Source organism: Neovison vison, chromosome 6, assembly GCF_020171115.1.
Source record: "Neovison vison isolate M4711 chromosome 6, ASM_NN_V1, whole genome shotgun sequence".
In the NCBI taxonomy this organism is placed as follows: Eukaryota; Metazoa; Chordata; class Mammalia; order Carnivora; family Mustelidae; genus Neogale; species Neogale vison.
In genome coordinates this window covers 140,186,629-140,204,649 of record NC_058096.1, presented here as the reverse complement: position 1 = coordinate 140,204,649, position 18,021 = coordinate 140,186,629, and the positions used below count along the sequence as shown (strand labels likewise).

At 44.2% G+C, this 18,021-nt stretch overlaps 1 protein-coding gene across 2 annotated transcripts in view; it reads right to left on the bottom strand.

Annotated features, from left to right (window-relative positions):
- Positions 1–15,096: 15,096 nt before the first annotated feature.
- GALNT15 (polypeptide N-acetylgalactosaminyltransferase 15) overlaps positions 15,097–18,021 on the bottom strand; it is a 42,520-nt gene continuing 39,595 nt past the window's right edge. For both annotated transcript variants that reach the window (XM_044252509.1, XM_044252510.1), the window contains one exon: positions 15,097–17,115. In XM_044252509.1, the coding sequence (XP_044108444.1) occupies positions 16,972–17,115 (144 nt within the window). In that variant the 3' untranslated portion in view covers positions 15,097–16,971. The remainder of the gene's footprint in view (positions 17,116–18,021) is intronic.

Genomic DNA, 18,021 nt, shown 5'->3' with positions numbered 1-18,021 from the left:
GAGAATTATCTTTTAATGGTGTTCCCAGGATTGTGGAGAGGGCAGCTGGAAGTAGGTGAGGAGGAAGAGCCAGCTGGACACACCTGGGTGCATGGAGAAGTCGGTGATGGACACCAGGTATGTGTGGAGGGGCAGAGTGTGAGGGAGGGACAGAGCCCAGGCACGGGTGAGGAAAGGAGTTGGGGGTATTGTCCTAAGAGTCTGCAAGGGCTGCGTATCTGGGAGCTCCAGGGAACCCACAGTCCTAGGTGAGGGAGCTCTGTACTGGACTCCCCCTAGCACAGCACCAATTCTCTGGTGACGAATTTTCTTATCCTTGAATCCCTCGTCTACAAAACTGAAGGTCTTAGGTGCTTTCTGAGCATCCCAGCAGGATGAGGATTCCACGTTGTTTTAGAAACATCTAGAAACAATGGGACTAGTCCATTGGTTCTGCTAAGAAATCATCTAAAACCATCTAAACAAGGCAAAATGATGGTTGTATGTCCTTCCAGTATCATAGCAGGGTATTAGCCAACAGGACCTACCTAAGGATGATCTAAATCTCTTTAGACATGTGAATCTAGCTTACAATTTATTATTGACTAGGGCTGGACTCATGAGATTAGGTGTTAATTTAGATATTAATTTGTGGAAGAGTGGGCAGTTCTAAGTGACTTGATCCTGGTACAGAAGCAAATAATTTCTATCCACCAGAAAATATAACTCCCAAAGGTTTTCTTGGCCTGTGAGACATTATCTAATTTCCATGTCTTACCTCAACATTCTTTCTTCCTCCACGTGATTATGCCAGTCTCTCCTATTTTTCTTTGAACAACTTTATCATTCTGTGGATTCCCTCATAAATGAGCTAAATAAACCTTCGGCACATGCTCACTATACTTTGAATGAGGGCGATTTTTTTAACCTTTTGAAATTTACCATATTGACAATGCGGTTGGTAGCTTGCGGTAGACTTTGCATGGTACCGTCCTGAGATCTCCCCAAAGAGCAGTGTGATCCCCACTCTCCCGTTATACACCCAGTGCCCACCTTGTGCCTGACACCAGGCTGCGTGCTGAAGTTGCAGGGGGGTGGGATGGGAAAGAAGCAGACACTGATCTCAAAGAATTCACACCTGTGGCCAGAGAAAACCTGTTTGTTTCTTAAATTGACAATTACAATGAAATGTGAGTCCCTTAAAAGAGGGTTTCCAAGCTAAAGCTTAGATACTTACAACAACCCCCCGCTGACGCCTGTGTTCATGTCATCTTTCGTATAATGGGCATTTAAAATGGATGTTGAAGATGGTAGCTGGACTTCAAAAGGAACGAAATCTTGACATTTGCAGCTATGTGGATGGAACTACAGAACATTACTCTAAGTAAAATAAGTCAGTCAGAGGAAGACAAATACCATATGATTTCACTCATATGTGGAATTTGAGAAACAAATGCACAAAGAAAAAAGAGACAACTCCCTAAACAGACTCTTAAACTATAGAGAACAAACTAATGGTTACCAGAGGGGAGGAGGGAATGGAAGGATGGGTGCTACAGGTGATGGGGATTAAGAGTAACAGGAAGGAAGGGAAAGAGGGAGGGAGGGAGAAAATGGGGAAAGAAGGAAAGAAAGAAAAGAAAAGAAAAAAGAAAAGGAATGGAAGGAAGAAAGAAGAGAAAAGAAAAACGAACAAATAAAATGGTAGCTGGAATCTTCAGCAGCTGAACTGGTTTTGAGCTACTCAAAAGTGTGGTGACGTTTGAAAGAAAATAGGAGTTTCCTCTCTGAATCATTTCACCCCATCAAGGCATGCCCAGCCGCCCAGGGTTTTGAACTTTCCTGAAATCTCCTGGCACTATTTGTTCTTCTCTTGTATTATGGTGGCATTAGTTTTTGTTGACTTTTTAAATCACGGTGTTGGGGTGACGGTGGGACACCGGCCCGTTTGTTTTTCCAAGTTTCAGGAAACTTTTCAGGGGCGTGTAGCCTGCGTTATTAATCGTCCGATGCGCGAGGACCTGGGGCCTATTCCAATTGTGCCACTAGATGGCGCACGTTCACCGATCTGGGCGGCCGCCCCTCCTCACGGAAGAACGCTGGGGCGCTGAGATCTGGTGCTTCGGGATTTTGAATCCTTTGTTAGTTTTGTGACCTTGGACAAGCCAGTTTCTCCCTCTGTAAAACTGGGATGATGATGGCTTAGGACAGCTCCGTCAGGACCGGATTCGTGGGCCAGTGTGCCCTGAATGGAGAATGTGTGAGAGGTGGTTGGGGCTGGGCTGTGTGCCCTGAATGGAGAATGTGTGAGAGGTGGTTGGGGCTGGGCTGTGGGTGAATTGCATGGAACTTAAATTAAGCGGATGGGATCTTTGTCCTAAACAATGGAGAGTCGCAGCAGCCTTCTGAGCAGAGGAATAAGGGGACATTATCACCTGTCATGACCCCTGGAAAGAGCAGGGACTGCCCAAAGCTGGGGACTAGATAATTTCATCCTCATTTCCTCCCCAAACCTCCTTCCTTCACCTACCACCTCTCTTTCTCACCTTCTCCTTCCTTCCTTCACTGATAGATTCATCCATTCAATAAATATCTATTAACCATATCCCATACTAAGTACTTGAATTTTAAGTACTTGAATTAATCAGTGAACAGCAGTGACGAAGCTTCTTCCTGGAGCTTACAGAAACCCATTCACATTACTATATTTGTAGATTCATTTATCTTCTTTAATATGAGCCTCCTGAGCTGTGTGGGGTCACCTTCCTCTCTATGTAAAGAATCTGTGTCATGCTACTCTGGGTCGTCCAGCCCTTCCTTCAATTATATGAGGTACTAAAGTAACCTAACTCTGTATCTCCCAGCCTCTGTAGGACTAAGCACACTTAAGTGCATGTCTGCCACATGCCAGCAAAAGGTGACTGTTAGAAAGGCTGACTCATCAAAGGAAACTGAAAAGAACTTCTTGGTTATGTTAGGGTACAGGACTAGCCCTGTAGTGGGGCCTGGGGCCCCGTGGCAGGAGTCTCAGAGGCCCTGGTCTAATTTTGCAGCCCTAAGTTGGTGAAGGCATGTACTAGGAGAAGGAATGTGTTAGCCCGGAAAGCTAATGTAATAAAGGAAGACTGTGTTTATGTGTGGTTTCATTTAGATTCTTCTGAAAGCAGAGCCTGGGGCAAGGCTTTGGTACAAGTGATTGACGTGGGAAATGAGCTTGCGAAGTAGGACTGTGGGAGTGAAGAAGTGAGATAGGAAAGAAGGAAAAGCCAATTTAAGGGCACATTCTCAAAGTTGTAGCCTGATTTTGCGATACCCTTCCAAGAAGTATACAGAATGCCTCCTAGAATTATCCAGCTAAAAAAAGGAGACGGGAACTTCCTTGCACAGATTCCCATCCCCATGGAGTGACTAAGAGTTGCCTTGGGATTGTTAACTTGCCCAGCAAGCCAAGATTCCTGCTCTCCGGCTCTGTGAACACCTCTGTTTTCAGAGAAGACCCTTAGCATGGGGCTAAGGGAATCAGAGCCACACAGAGCTGTCCAGGAGCCGTGGCTGGAAGAAGTGGCCTGATGGCATGTGACGCAGGCACCGGAGATGTCTCAGCAATGCCTTACTGAACTTCGTAGTCATAATAAGTTTTATAGCCCAGGCTGGGTGAGACGCTGCTGGCTAGATGAGGTCGTCTCTAGCTTATAGCCAGAATACTAGCCTCTGTGCATAATTCCAGTCTTAAACATGGTGAGAAAATGTTGAGCTTCCAGAAATTCCAATGAGATCCTTCTTTGATTTTGCATAGTTTGAGTGGCAATGTGAGGCTGATTTTGGGATCAAGGCGTGTGAACCTTCTTTGGAACATGTAATTTTCTCTACCACATACCCTGACTCTGCTGCCTTTCTTAAACCTTTGATTTGTCCAATGGCATTAAAATGCCTGGCTGTCCTCTAGCCTGGGCTACTGTACGTATTGGTCAGCATAGTGGCCCTGCACAAACCCTGCTTCAGAAACTGCTCTACATGCTCCAAGTCCCGTTTAAAGTACTTTTGTGATGGTTGCAGGCAGCCACAGAGTCTACAACATGTGGCATGCCTGTCGCTTTCCTCCCTGACAGCCTGGCTCCGTTTAGCTGAAGTATTTTGGGGCTGGGAAGGTTATCTGAGCCATCACCATCATGCTTTGTCACCTGCAAACAGACGGCAGGAAATGAATTGGTGAGCCCTAACGGTTTCTGAGGTTGGGCCGTGAATATCGTGGTTGTGAGTCACTGAGGAGATAGAGGGAATCTTCTCCTGTGTCTCCAGTCACACTTAGAGTTTTTCGAGAAACGGAAGAATGCTCCTGATCTGGGCCTACTCTTCTGTTCCTTGTGCTTCATGAGTTGATTTTGCTCAGAGCCATGCAGCTGGGCTAATGAGGGAACCTGTCACTTGTGAGGGCACAGCTTGTATCATATGACAGCTAAGAAGAAAAAGACACCAGCCACCAAGTCTGGCACCCATACTTGGGCTGCAGAGTTCCCTGCCTGCTTAACACACAATGTGATGAACATCAGCCTTGGACAAGGTCACTCTGTGTCCAGGATGGAAGGAAACAGAGCAAGTCCACACTGTCAGCATGGGTGAGCAAAGACAAAAGCAAGAACTGAGCAAACTACAAGAATGGTCCAATAGCATTCTCTTGCTGGAAAACATGAATTGTTGTTGATCAATCATACTTTAGTCTCCCTCTGTTCCTTCCACTGCCTTCTATTAAAAAAATTACTAAGATGCCCAATCGTAAAATTACCCCATTTTCTGACAGCCTCCAGTCTAGAGTAAGACCATACTTCCTGGAACTCTTCCCAAGTCACCCAGCCCGAGCTCTGATCTTGTAAGCCTCTTTCAGCAGTCTCCTACATGGGTCTTCATGGTGTGTGGTGTCCCTTGTTGCAACAAGTGCCAAAGAACCTGACTTGGATTGGCCACAGGTGCTGTTGGCTGGTGCCACCAACAGGCCCAAAGGGAAGATGGTCTGTGCTAATCTGCTGCACAGGAGGGGCCTGGGATGCCTGCTACATCTACTGCAGAAATGTTCCCCAGAGCCACTTAGCAAGGTGATTTGGGCTCTGACGCTGCAGGGGACATTGGTTTGTGGCTCATGCAGCAGGTGTTTTTGATACCTAGAATCACATCCCTGGTCTTCTTTGGATTTCAGCATCAGCTCTGGGAACACATTTCCATACAGGCTAGACTCATCTTACACCATATGAAGGTCAAGCCCATGTCTTCCCACTTTTCTGCCTGGGGTCTTCTCTGAAGCCTTGGGAGCCTGCTTTGCTTCTGCAAGTACAGCCTGTAAGGTGTATTGGAGATGCCCCCAAGGGAAGCCTCCAAACTAAGGGGAGGGAACTGGTGGGGAAATGTCCCAGGGTAAAAGAATCAAGCATCATTGCTTACAACAGTCTTATATTGGCTCTTCCTCCCTCCTTGTCTCATTCCCACTAATCCCTCCCTCTTGCTCCCTGAGGTTACCTCCCAAATAAAGCACCTATTTACAAGACCTTGCAAAGGTCTGCTCCTTAGGTTCCCCCAAACTAATCCCTTCCCAGGACCCATCCACCACCATTCCCTCCCTATAGGATTCCTTAGCCATAATATTGGCTGGGATTATATCCTCACCTAGATCCAATCACATGACACCAACTAGAGCCACATGAAGCAGACGAAGGGCCTACTTGAGCCATTCCCAAACACCTAACCCACAAAATTGTAAGCTATAATAACAACAGTTGTTTTAAGCCATTAAGTTTAGGGATAATTTCTTACACAGCTATAGAGCACTAAAGCAGTGTAGGGGGTGGGGGGGGTGAGGTCTGGAATGATTGTAGTCAGAAGAGGAGTCTAAAGCCATCAAGGGGCCATCTTGGGGAACCAGTAAAAGAGCTAAATCAAAGGAAACCAGAGCAAGTGATGCATCCTTAAGATCCTGTTTGAGTTCTGGATCAAGCCAGACTTGCAGGTAAACTACTCCAGACTTGCCAATTACTTGAGTTTATTATTTCCTACTTTTGCTTAAACCAGTTCGGGTCAGGTTTTCTTTCACTTGTAAACCAAAATATCCAGAATGATCCAGCCCCCTGCCGCCCCCTACCCCCCCCCCCCACCGTCCCATCACCAGTTTTCCTTTATGTTGTGAAGAATATAAAGTTTAGTTTTGTTCTGGCGTCTGCAATTGTTGAAGGGCAGTTACCTGATAAGGGTACATGTCAAGGACATCAGAAACCCCTGAACCTGGCTACATGTCAGAATTCATCTAGATAGAGATCACCGGGTTTGTAGCATTTACTGCCTCAGGGGAAAAACAACAATTCAAAGAAAAGGTTTGAGAGTGTGTGAAAGCCTGGGTTCTGAGGGAAAATGAGGGTATACTCCCATATCCTAAACTCTCCTGAGGAGCCAGAGAGAAACTTCCATACAAGCCCCCACCTCGTTGTCTGAGAGTTTGGACATGCCCGGATGGAGCCCTGCAGACTTGGGAGAGCAGTAGGGTGGGGTAGAGGCCGGTATGTGCTTTGGAAAGGGTGCTGGGCCGGTGCCTACCCCCAACTCCAGTCAGGGGGCTGTTAAGTGCAGGGTACATCTATGGTCTTTCAGGAGGACCCCCATTTCCCTGGTTTGCTCTGAAACTCACAGATTCCAGGTAGAATGCCATGCCTTCTGCGGAGGAGGTGGGTGTGTACTTCCCACCCCCCAGCACTGGTGTCTTTCCTGTCTACCACTTCCAGGCCCTTTGAAGCTTTTCTCCTTAGTCTCCTCCGTTAGAAAAATGAGTTTTGCTCAATCCGTTTCTAGTCAGAGCACTCTTGGCTTTTCTGATTTGTGTCCTTGTGTGCACTATTTGGAAAAAAAAATTTTTTTAAGACATTCTATTTTGCAAAAAGATTCCTTTTGATCTCAGTATAACTAGATGTGTGCACTCTTCAAAGAAAATCTTTTCTCCACTGTTTTTCTTTGTCTCCTAGTCTATCAACGCTGGAAGACTGAAAAGTGATCAGGACAAAATCCTCTGAAGGTTGACCTCACGTAAGAGCTCTTGTGTGACTGCATTTAAGTTCTACAACTTTTCTTCCCTTGCTTTTTCTCCACCTGACTCTGCATACACACACACACAAGACACCATGACCACTTCAGTTCAAATTCAATAAACATGTGTTGTGTATCTAACAGAAGTCAGAAAGTGTGCGAAGGACTCCAGGCAAAAAGATATGCAAAATGTAATGAGTCTAGTAGAGGAAATGTGTGCGGTTATTGTCATACGGAGTGGTCCATGTTTAGGCAAGAAGGTCCACGTTAGGTCCGGAAGAGGCGCCCTTAGCCCAGCCTGGGAGTTCAGAGGGATGATGGATGAGCAAGTCTTGCACGATGAGCAAGATGGTGAAAGGAGAGAAGGGTGCTCTGGGCAGAGGGAACAGTGTGGCCAAAGTAGAGACAATAAAGTGTTGTGTTTGAAAACTATGTGTTAAGAGATGGTCCAGTGAGTCCACAGGGTCAGGCCCAGGGTTAGAAAAGACCTTGTGGGCAGGTTGTGTTGGGAGGGCAAGGCATTGTTTTGAAGGCAATGGGGAGCCATGGAAGGATTTCCAGCAGGAGAGCACTTAGGCTACATTACTTGGGCTCTAGTGTCCATGGAAGGTGCCTGGATGAGTGGGTCTGAGGTTCCAGAGGAGTCCAGGCTGGAGAAATACCTGGAAATGATCTTAGCATAGCTGAATTATATTTTAAGGATCACTGACGGCTGGGCATGTCCTCATAGCAATTTTGGGAAAATAATTGTTATGTTATTTACAAATTTAGGTCTGTTTTGTGCCCTACTTGGCAAATGTATCAAAAGGCACATTTGCTTCCTTTCCTGGAATTGTTTTTGAAATATCTCTGCCTTCCCAGAAACTGAAGAGTACATATCCAGCTCGGAGACTGAGCTGACACAACATGCAGTAAAGATGATATTTTGCAATTTTTCTGATTCATGGGTGATTCATCAGGATCATCAGAGCTAAAGTTCAGAATACACAGGGGACAAGGATCTGGAAATGTTCTCAGCACATAGTAGATATCCAAGGAATATTTATAGTTTTTTGTTTGGAAAGTGACCCTAAGAGTCTAGAATTCACTCTGGAAAGAGCATTATAATCTGGATTTATAGGAGTAAACGTATCACTCAGACACTTAACTTTGTGCTTTGTAAACCTAAGCCAAGCCATTGAAATGTCTGGGATTTTCACTGCCTTGCTTTCAGAGCCCAGAAAGATTTTAGCGTTCCAACTTAACCCTCACGGGTATCAGCCAGATGCTCTTGCCTTCTGTGGTTATTGACTGGATTAAGAGGGAGAAGATTAGAACCAAAGAGCTGGGAGTTTTGTATTAAGCCCCCGCCTTCTGGAAAAGCCTTGAGAAAATCCAGAGGCCCCTTGACATGATCGCATAATAGTTTTCCTGCTCATGGGAAACAGATGGGTTCACAGACTGTAACTTGTTTTAAGCAAAATTCCCAAGCATCTTCCTATATCATACACTCACTCCCATATTATATACAATAAAGGAAGGAAAACCACAATACATCCCATGGGAAGATCACCCTCTCATATTTTTAAGCCATGCTTCCTTGTTTTCTATGTTCCTTTTAAAAAGCAAATAGAAACGTGCCTCTGGGAGACAGAAATAAAGGAAAAGGGCTTTTTGGGGTAGTACTTTTGGGCCGTAGTGTTTTTCAAAGAGGTGTGTAATAAAAGAGATCAAAACACTTTTGCTTTGTAGGATGTCTGACCAGTTGGTGGTGGTGGAGGGTAATTTCCAGATAGCAGGCACCCTTATGCCTTCCTCATACCCCAGCATGAGTAAACTGAGCCAGGTCTGGGGCAATTGAAGAGTCTTACTTTGGACAGGGGGTAGGAGTTGATCAGATGATACCATGGGGTTGGGTGCACAAAGCTTTATAGGTCTTTGTCTCAGTGTCCTGCCATTTTTGTCTCATAATGATACACTTGATCTTAGCCAAAAGGCCGAGAAGTGATCATCATCTCATAATGATTAAAAAAAAAAAAAAAGTGAAAAAGAAAAGAAACAAAGCCCCCCCCTTGCTTGAGGGAGGAGTCATTCCCCAATTACAGACACTATTACTGGCTAACCATCAAGCAATTTCCCATCTTCTCCACTTGCAGACCCCAGTTATGTTCTGGGTGGCACTGTGCCTGGCCTGGTCCCACTTTGCTGAGGTACCTTCTTGGTCGTTTTCCCAGCTTTCCATGCTGCCAAAGATGACCCTGTGTCACAGTTCTGACCAATGAGACTGAAGGAGAAGTTCGCTGGGGAGCAGGGGGACCTCTGGGGAAGAATAGAAATAAAAACGATGGGGAGGAGCTTCCTTCTGCTGCCTCTCTTCCTTCCTATTTGGGATATGGGGGCAAGGATGTTAGGTGTTGTGGTGTTTGGTGTTGTGGTGGCCATCTTATAATGACAAGGAGATAGATATCAGAATCAAAAGCCACGGGGGATGGTAAATGGAAGGTTAAGAAGAGCCTGGGTCCTAGATGATGTCTCTGAGCCATTGCACCAAATATGGAACTAGCTACCATTGGATTGGGCATGTGTGATGACTAAAGATCTTTATTTCTTCAGCCCCCGGGAGTTGGTTATTCGGTTACTGACGCCTGAACACATCCAGGCTAATACATCTAATTTTGGCAGTTCCCAGGTCACCTTGGCCCTGATTTTCACCTCTCTCCATTTGGAAGGTCACTGCTTTACTTCATTTTCTTTACTCACAAATACTGAGAAGCAGTAAAATGTGTAGGTCAAAAGCAAAGGCTTCTGGGCCCATTTATATCACTTTCTAATTGTATGGCCTTGGGAAACTTATCTGTGTAAGCTTCACTTTTCTCAACTATAGAATGGGATAATGTAAAATAGAATAATAAAGGTACCTACTTCATTGGCCTATTTTGAATATAAGAAGAAATAATGCAAATAAGAGCTTAGTACAGGCTTAACACTTGTGGTTATTACCATTGTTTCTGATGATGGATAGATATATTTGTTCACAGAGGTCTTACTGGTTATTGCTCATTTGGTATCCAGAGTTTTTTAGACCTGATTTTTCTCCCATCTCTTGACATTTCATTCTTCTGTAACCCACCTCCCGGATTTTCCTTCTCCTAAATATAATCCACGTAGTAAAGAACCCAGCCCTGTGGTAATGGTAAGGGGGAAAACAAGGAAGTATGGATCATGGCTCTTTGCTTTAAAAAAATGCCTATTGCTTAGTCTGGAATATAATTCCACCATGAGCCTTATTGAATAACAACATAAGATAGGAGTCATGTTAAGGCAACCTGTATCGTGTTTCCATCAGGATTCCACATGCAAGGTTAGGGCTAGCTGGGTAGGGAAGCTAAGCAAGGAAGTGGCAGATGGCTTGGAGAAAGGCTGGAGACCAACCTGACCATTTGGCCATTGCCCAAACAAACATGTGAAGGGATGTCATTGCTGGGCACAGAGCTGGAACCTTAGGGAGACAGTGGGAGCTCTACCACCATGCAAACCAACCCACCTCCTAGGGCTATGTGTGAAGGCTTTTCCTGGAGAGTTGTCAAGGATATTTGCAAGGAGTTGACTGAAGAAGAAAATGATGTTCCCAATGAATAGTAAGAACAGGACTTCTCATTCTTCTATTACTTTAAGCATCTGATGAACATGGGGGAAAAACAGGATCTCCCCAAAAAAGAAATCAATAGCCTTCAACTATGGCTTCCATCTGGGTAACCTGAGCTATGGAGTCATCTGTCCCTTGTGCATGGTGAAGGCTCACGGGGCAATGACAGGTGGCATCAGCAGGGGGGAGAGTAGATATCTCTCTACAGGTTGCAAGGTTGAGATGGGCTCGGATAGCTCGGGCCCTGTCTGTGATACTGGGGAGGGGAAAGCACCCTAAGCTTTTTTTAAAAATCTGGAGCCAGTCTTGGATGTGCCAACATTGACACTTGAAGGGACATGATGGACCAGCAGCCCCAAACATAGTATTATAAGGGTCAGAAGGCACCCCTGCGTCTGGCCTCTAAGCATGTGTTACGGGCCTGTGCTGGCTTAGGAGCACAAGGAGTGAGACTTGTTGGCCTGGTACACCCCTGGCCTCAAGCCAAGCTTTTGGAAATCCCTTGGCTCCACTTGACTTTCGCTGTTTGTGTTTTGAAGCCTGGTGAACTTGGATGTCAGGGATGAGAGTTTTTATAAATACAAAGAGGTCATCACTTTTGCCCACACGAGAGCTGGTGCCTGACTGTCTTCAAATCCCGATAGCAAGAGAGAACTGTGGCAGGAAAGGGAGGGAGGATGAGTGTTTCCCTCTGTGAGCAGCTTCACCGCAGTAACGAAAACTATGGTGACAAATTTTATCTGTTAGCCACAGTGTCATCCCCCGGCTTGGCTGAAAGACTTCTTAGCAGCCCTCCCTCCCACGTTGCCGGTCTCATTGCAGCCTGCGGACTCACTAAGAAGGCTTGGTCCGCCCAACTGCCAATGACAACAAAGGCCTCTGGAATCTGTATTTCCCCAAAGGAAAGAGGACTATGGGCTGAGTGTCAATGTTTTATATTTTGATGAAGAAAGAGATTTATTTGTTTATTCCTATTTCTTTCTGAAAAGGAATGAAGTCTGCTTACACTGGGAACGTGCTATACGGGTCTGTTTTTCTTCGCTTTTTTGTTATTTATAATACAGAAATACTTTGTTTTTATATTTTTCAAGGATACTATTTGGTACTATTTTTCTGTTTTTTAAAATATGTGATTTATCTCCTTCTGCAGCTGGGTCAAAAACTCTACTCCCCGGGGAAGGGGGTGGCAAACTAGGGTTGTGGGCTAACTCTGTTTTCGAAAATGAAGTTTGATTGGAACACAGCCATACTCCTTTATTTACTATTGTCCATGGCTGCTTCTGTGTCACAGTGGCAGATGTGAATAGTTGTGATGGAGACAAAGAGCCCACAAAGCTAAAAATATGTATTGTCTTGCCCGGTATAGAAAAAGTTTGCTGATCCCTGCTCTGGTCCATAGCCTAATATAATTTTAACATACTATCTTGCTTCAGTGAATTCATCCTTATTGACATGATGTGGCAGCAAGAACTTGTGTCAGTTCTTCTATACACCAATGTTACCCTGCTCCCACCGAATGCCTAGTCTCACTGGTATTGATCTACCCAACCCGCACAGGCTCTCTCTTCCTTCTCTGTCCTGGACAGGGAGCTCAGCCCTGTTCCTTGATTTACACCCTCCAACACAGCACACAAGTCAGGACATAAGTCACAGTCAAAAGTGTCTGGTGACTATAAGGAAACACGTTTGTAGTGTGAACTAGTCACCTAACTCTGAAAAATCCCTCTGGCAACCCCATCTGCCCCCACTGGAAAGATCTCTGGATCACCTTGCTCTTCAGGACTTTACCATATTGTCTGGCCCACCGCTTCCTCAATACCCACCTTATATCGGAGTCCCCACACTTGGTTATGGAGAACAACCATGCTCTCTGCTCCTAACTTACATGGTATACCTACGTGTACATCCTCTTACACTGGTATGTACCAGTTATTGGACAAGAACTAGATATGAAAGGGAACAGTGTGTGTGTGTGTGTGTGTGTGTGTGTGAGTGAGAGAGAGAGAGATAAATATTCAGGGGGAACCTAGGCTCCCTCAGGCTTCAGGTTTCTACAAGGAAGGATATCAGTTAGGAGAATACTTGTGGCCTCTTGCTACTCCCTCACTAATTCTTCCTCAGGGAGGATGGATGTCTAATATTATTGAATATTTGGGATAAAGTCTGTGCATATTGCTCTACCTCAGTCTCTCCCTTCCTGAGACTCAGCTGTCTAGAGATCCATTCTCTGGTCTTACATTTCAGTGGAATAAGTTCAGTTCAGGGGAGTGGGGCATCTGATGGGGTGGGACAACTGATCAAGACTGCCATTTCATGAGCAGAATAACTCCCTCAGGTGGAAGATTTTTAAGGGCCAGGCCATATATGTGAAGGCAGGTTTGCCATTAAGAGACACTGAAGTAAGGATTTGAGTGTAAGTGGTTTACCTGGAAGGTGAGTTTGGGAAGCACAAGTGGGGGATGGGATAGGAAAGGAATGTAGCCAATTGAAGATGTATTATCAAGCCAGCCAGAGCTGTGGATGATTGGAGTGTAATCCCACAGCAGGCTCTGGGAAACAGTGTGGAATTTGCACCTCAGCCTGAACCTACCGGAGCGGTGAGGGAACTGAGGTATCTATACTCTCGGCAGTCATTGATTGAGGGCTGTTTCTTGGGGGTGACTTTCTGCTCTGCCTCACATCATAAAGCAGACTTCTTCAGCTTTAGGAAAAACCCTTAAGCAAAGAAATGCAGATACTGCTGGTTGGAAGTTCTTCAGAAGCTCCCTGAAGCTGTAAGACAGGAGGGAGGTGGGTCGGACCAGAATATTCTGTGTTACCACCAGAGACTCCAATGTCAAAGGGTGAATTTGGCATCTCCTTCTTGGTTAGTTGTGCTTTACCTTTATTGTGTGACTTAAGGATTGAGAGAATCAAATTTGGGGCTTTGGCAGGATTTGCTTTCTGGTCATCTAATCTTATGTCTGGCTATTAGATGTGGCTGTATTCAGAGGTCACAGGTCCTGGCCCATCTCCCAAGGGTCCCCTACATCTTCCTCTCTGTGGGTCCTCTATATAGGGCTACCTGCCTGCCAGACCCCAGCCGCCTCCTCAAGACAAGGGCTGTATTTCCATGACCAGCAGTAGGTCCTTTAGTAGCCCAGTCATCTCATGTCCATGTGAAATGATATGTCTCCTCCTCCATACTCTGGATTCTTCTTGGAGAGAAGCTAGGACTGAGAAGAACTAAAAAAAATCCAACAATTAATTGGTATGCTCAGTGCTCCAAAAATCCTTTGGAGAAACTGATGGTGTTCACTCCATCAAGATTGGTCAGTTGGACTTGGTGATGGAAGGGCATAGAAGGCCTGAGAGAGGAAAGGGAAAGTGAGAGAAAAGCCGTCACAAGACCATGGATGCTGGAAAAGCAGCCTTGACCAGAGATGAAAAAAAGAGGGAAGCTGAGGACAAGATAAGACAAGTGAGGAGATCATAACATAATCACAGGCCAAGCAGCAAAAATAACAAGAAAGGTAAAGAACTCTCCTGGTCGAAAGAGTAGAACTAGTAGACAGAATGAGAAAAGAGGAAAAGTGTTGATGGAGAGAGAAAAAGGAATTACACTGAGCAAGATGTGTTGTCTTATATCATACAGGAGCAAATCATCCTGCCATGTGGATTCAAACAGAGCTTGATGAGAAACAAAGAATAAATAGTCCAAGAACTGGTCTGGTGGCCACTCTCTTAGTTCCAAGTAGCAACAGACTGCTGTTCACTGCTCAGAAAGTGGCCTACAGACCAGCATCAGCATCCCCTGGGAGCTCATTAGGAAGGCAGAATCTCAGGTCCCACCCCAGACCTACCAAATTAGAATCTGAGTCTTAATATAATCCCCATGTGATCTGTGAATACAGTGAAATTTGAGGAGCACTGGATTGAGCCATAATATTATGGCCTGTCTCATGGACTCTGAGGACAGGGATCTACAAGACCTCAAGAACAAAACAGAACCATCAACCTGAATACAATCAAGATGTTCCATTGATCTCTTACTCCTTACTCCTTACTCCTGAACAATAAAGTCCAATCATAAAAGTGAAGATCAAATTCTTGGGAATCAAATCTTTCAACTGCCAGGTTTCTCTACTTTTAAAATGATTGTTGTAGATAAAATCAAAGCAGAGTCCACAGAAAACAGAATTTGAACACTTGGTTACACTATGAGGAGAAGGTTGAATGTCTTTTTGAACTAAATGGAGACATCTGTTTTGTTTAAATTAAGGATTTGTAAGTACCAGCTAGGGACTGAGTTGACAGCCATTTCTATAATAAAGTAATAAATCACGGGGATGGTTAAGGAAGCAAGGAACCCCACATTCTTGCTTTATTCAACCAATTAAACAATAAGCCATCTGGGTCCTTTTGATAATTACTGTCAAACACAACTCAGACAATTGAATTCAGCCTTTTATTTAATTATATTAATTTATTCCAGCAACTTCAAATACTCACAATGCCAATAATTAAGTTCATTTAAAAAAATAGAGGTCTTGTTTAATTTTTAGTTTGCAACCATTAATACCATTTACAAGGTTGCTGTCTGAGAATTTTTAGCTCCATCTCAGCCTCAGGATGTTAGAGGAATTTGTTTTAAATATAGACATGTCTGAAGGAAGAAGACAGTGGCTAAAATCTCTTCTCTCAATGGGATGATCAGTCTATCCAGATCAGCACTATCCAATAGAACTATCTGCCATGATAGAATGTTTTATGTCTGTGCTCTCCAGTACAGTAGCCACTAGGCATGGGCAGCTATTAAGCCCTAGACATGTGACCAGTACAACTGAAGAACTGAGTCTATTTTTTTTTTATTTTTAATGAATTTACATTTAAATAGCCACATGCGGCTAATGGTTACTGTGGACAGCACAAATCTGGAGTGCATTCTGAGGAAGGAGAAATGCAGTGGGCCATTGACTTAAGCTGATGGAAAAAGAATACATAATTATGATAGGCATTGTTTAGAAACCCTCACATCCTACCTAGTTTTTCTTATTTGAAACACACTGACTTCTGAGATAGCCCAGAGGAGATCAAGATCTTTGAAGGGAGGTTTCTAAGCTGAGCCCAGGGAGAGTGAACTCTCCTCAGAAGAGAAATAGGCATAAATGGTGTCTTCCTAACAGCAGAACTAAGCCCACTCAACAGCTCCTTATGGCCGAACTAGGTAGGCCAGGTCACAGCAAGGAGACCCATTCAGGTCTTGCTAGCACTGGATCTGCTCTACTGGAGGCATGTTCCTCGCCCAGCTGTGAACATTCATCCCGCAGGCATATATGGGGGTCCCAGGCTAGGAAATGGCCCCGTCAGTCCTAATGGACATTAATACCCAACTCTGGTTCCTTTCATATGAATTTTGGCTCAAATGCAAGCATTTCCCTTCTAGCAGGCTTGCCTTTTTGTGGAGGTTGCTATTTCTGATCCAATCCATGCAAACCCTATAACCGGGCATCAGGAGAGTTTCTCAACTTCGTTATTGGGAACACTCAGTCTGAGCTGACCCTTCCAATACCAACGACTAAAGAGAAATACATTGCATAAGATTCTGGTTGGGGTTAACCAAAGTAAAGAAGGGCTAGGGCAGGGTGAATGGAGGTAGAAAGTATGGAGGCAATTCTCATTTACATGAAAACATCCTATTCCAGGTCCGCTGGCTCTTTCCAGCTGCCAGGCTGAGCTGTAAAATTAAGTCAAAGCTTTCCCATCTCTCTTCAACCCAATTCTTTGCTCAGTGGCTTCTCTTCCTTCTTCTATGGCTTAGCCAGTGAACATGGAATTTGTCCTAATGAGCTTAATCCAAAGTTCTGGAAGCTTCAGGCCTTTACGACCTCATCACACTTTTTCATTGTTGGCTACACAGATGATCCAAAGTAAGGCTATTTGCAAAACATTTATCGATTGGATTTATGTATCCTTGGGGGTGTTGCCTGAGACTGTTCATGCCTCTTTCCTTTATGAGAGATAAAAGCAATTATCAAGTGCTCAATAGAAAAAAAAATCTTATGTACTATGTAATGACCATCTACCAGTGATGAAGACAATGAGACAATGAATCCTCTGTTTTCTTTTTCTAAAACAGCCAGCAGTCAATGCAATAAGGTGCAAGAAGGAAAGACTTTCTATATTCATTCACAGAGCTTTCTTCTCTACTATCACCAGGAGTACAGACACAAAAGGATCTGCTTCATGAAATATACATGCTCTTGTAGCTCTCTTGGGGCCGAATTATGATGACTAAACTTCTCTATTCCCTCTGACACTGGCATTCATCATTTATCCACACTGCTGACGTTGTCAAATCGCCACAGCTGGCTGGCTTTTCCATCACACTGGCGCAGGTACAAATCTTTACTGTTTTCCAGCACCACAGCTTCCATGCATTTCCCAGAAAGAATGTGGACAATCATTCCATTCTGAAAAGAGGGGGGAAAAAAGGAAAGGAAAAAAAAAAGAAAAGAAAAAAGAAAAAGAAGAAGAAGGAAAAAAAAAGTCAGTTCCCAGCAATCAGTCAGCAAAAGATATTCCTAAGCTTTACGCTAATCATTATGAGACTCATAGAGGTGGTGTGAACTGGTCTGGTAAGGAACTGCAATATGTTGGTTAATATAAAATATAATTTAGGTAGCCCTAAATAAAAATATCACTTGGAAGCTTGAGGTCATTTATTAAATTATCTTTATTGAGATTATATAATTGTACTATTTTGGAGAGTTCTGGTTGGTAGCATGCCAGTATGTAGAGCATGTTTAGTCTCTATACCTTACTGGTGACATTCACTGTTATCACTGTACTTGTACATTTTTGTTTTCAAAAACATTTCGTTTGGGGGTGCCTGGGTGGCTCAGTGGGTTAAGCCTCTGCCTTCAGCTCAGGTCATGATCTCAGGGTCTTGGGATTGAGCCCTGCATCGGGCTCTCTGCTCAGCAGTGAGCCTCCCTCTGCCTACCTCTCTGCCTACTTGTGGTCTCTTTCTCTGTCAAATAAATAAATAAAATCTTCAAAAAAATTTTTTTGGTTTGATCTCTGCCCCTTGTGAATCCTGCAATTTAGCACTTCTGCCACCAGGTTGCAGTAGAGAGTAAAGCTCAAGGATACACAGAGGGCCAGTCAGTCAGGTTTGAAGGATGACGGCTGCTTCCTGCTCAAAATCCACCAGATTTGATATTGAATCCAGCCATCCCTTTCTCAACAACAACAAAAAAAGATTTCTTGTTGAAAAGTTAAACATTTAACCAACAAGGCTGCCATTTGTGTGTTTGTTGTTTTCTTTTTATTTTTAGATAAAATTCACAAATCATAATATTCCCTCTTTTCAAGTA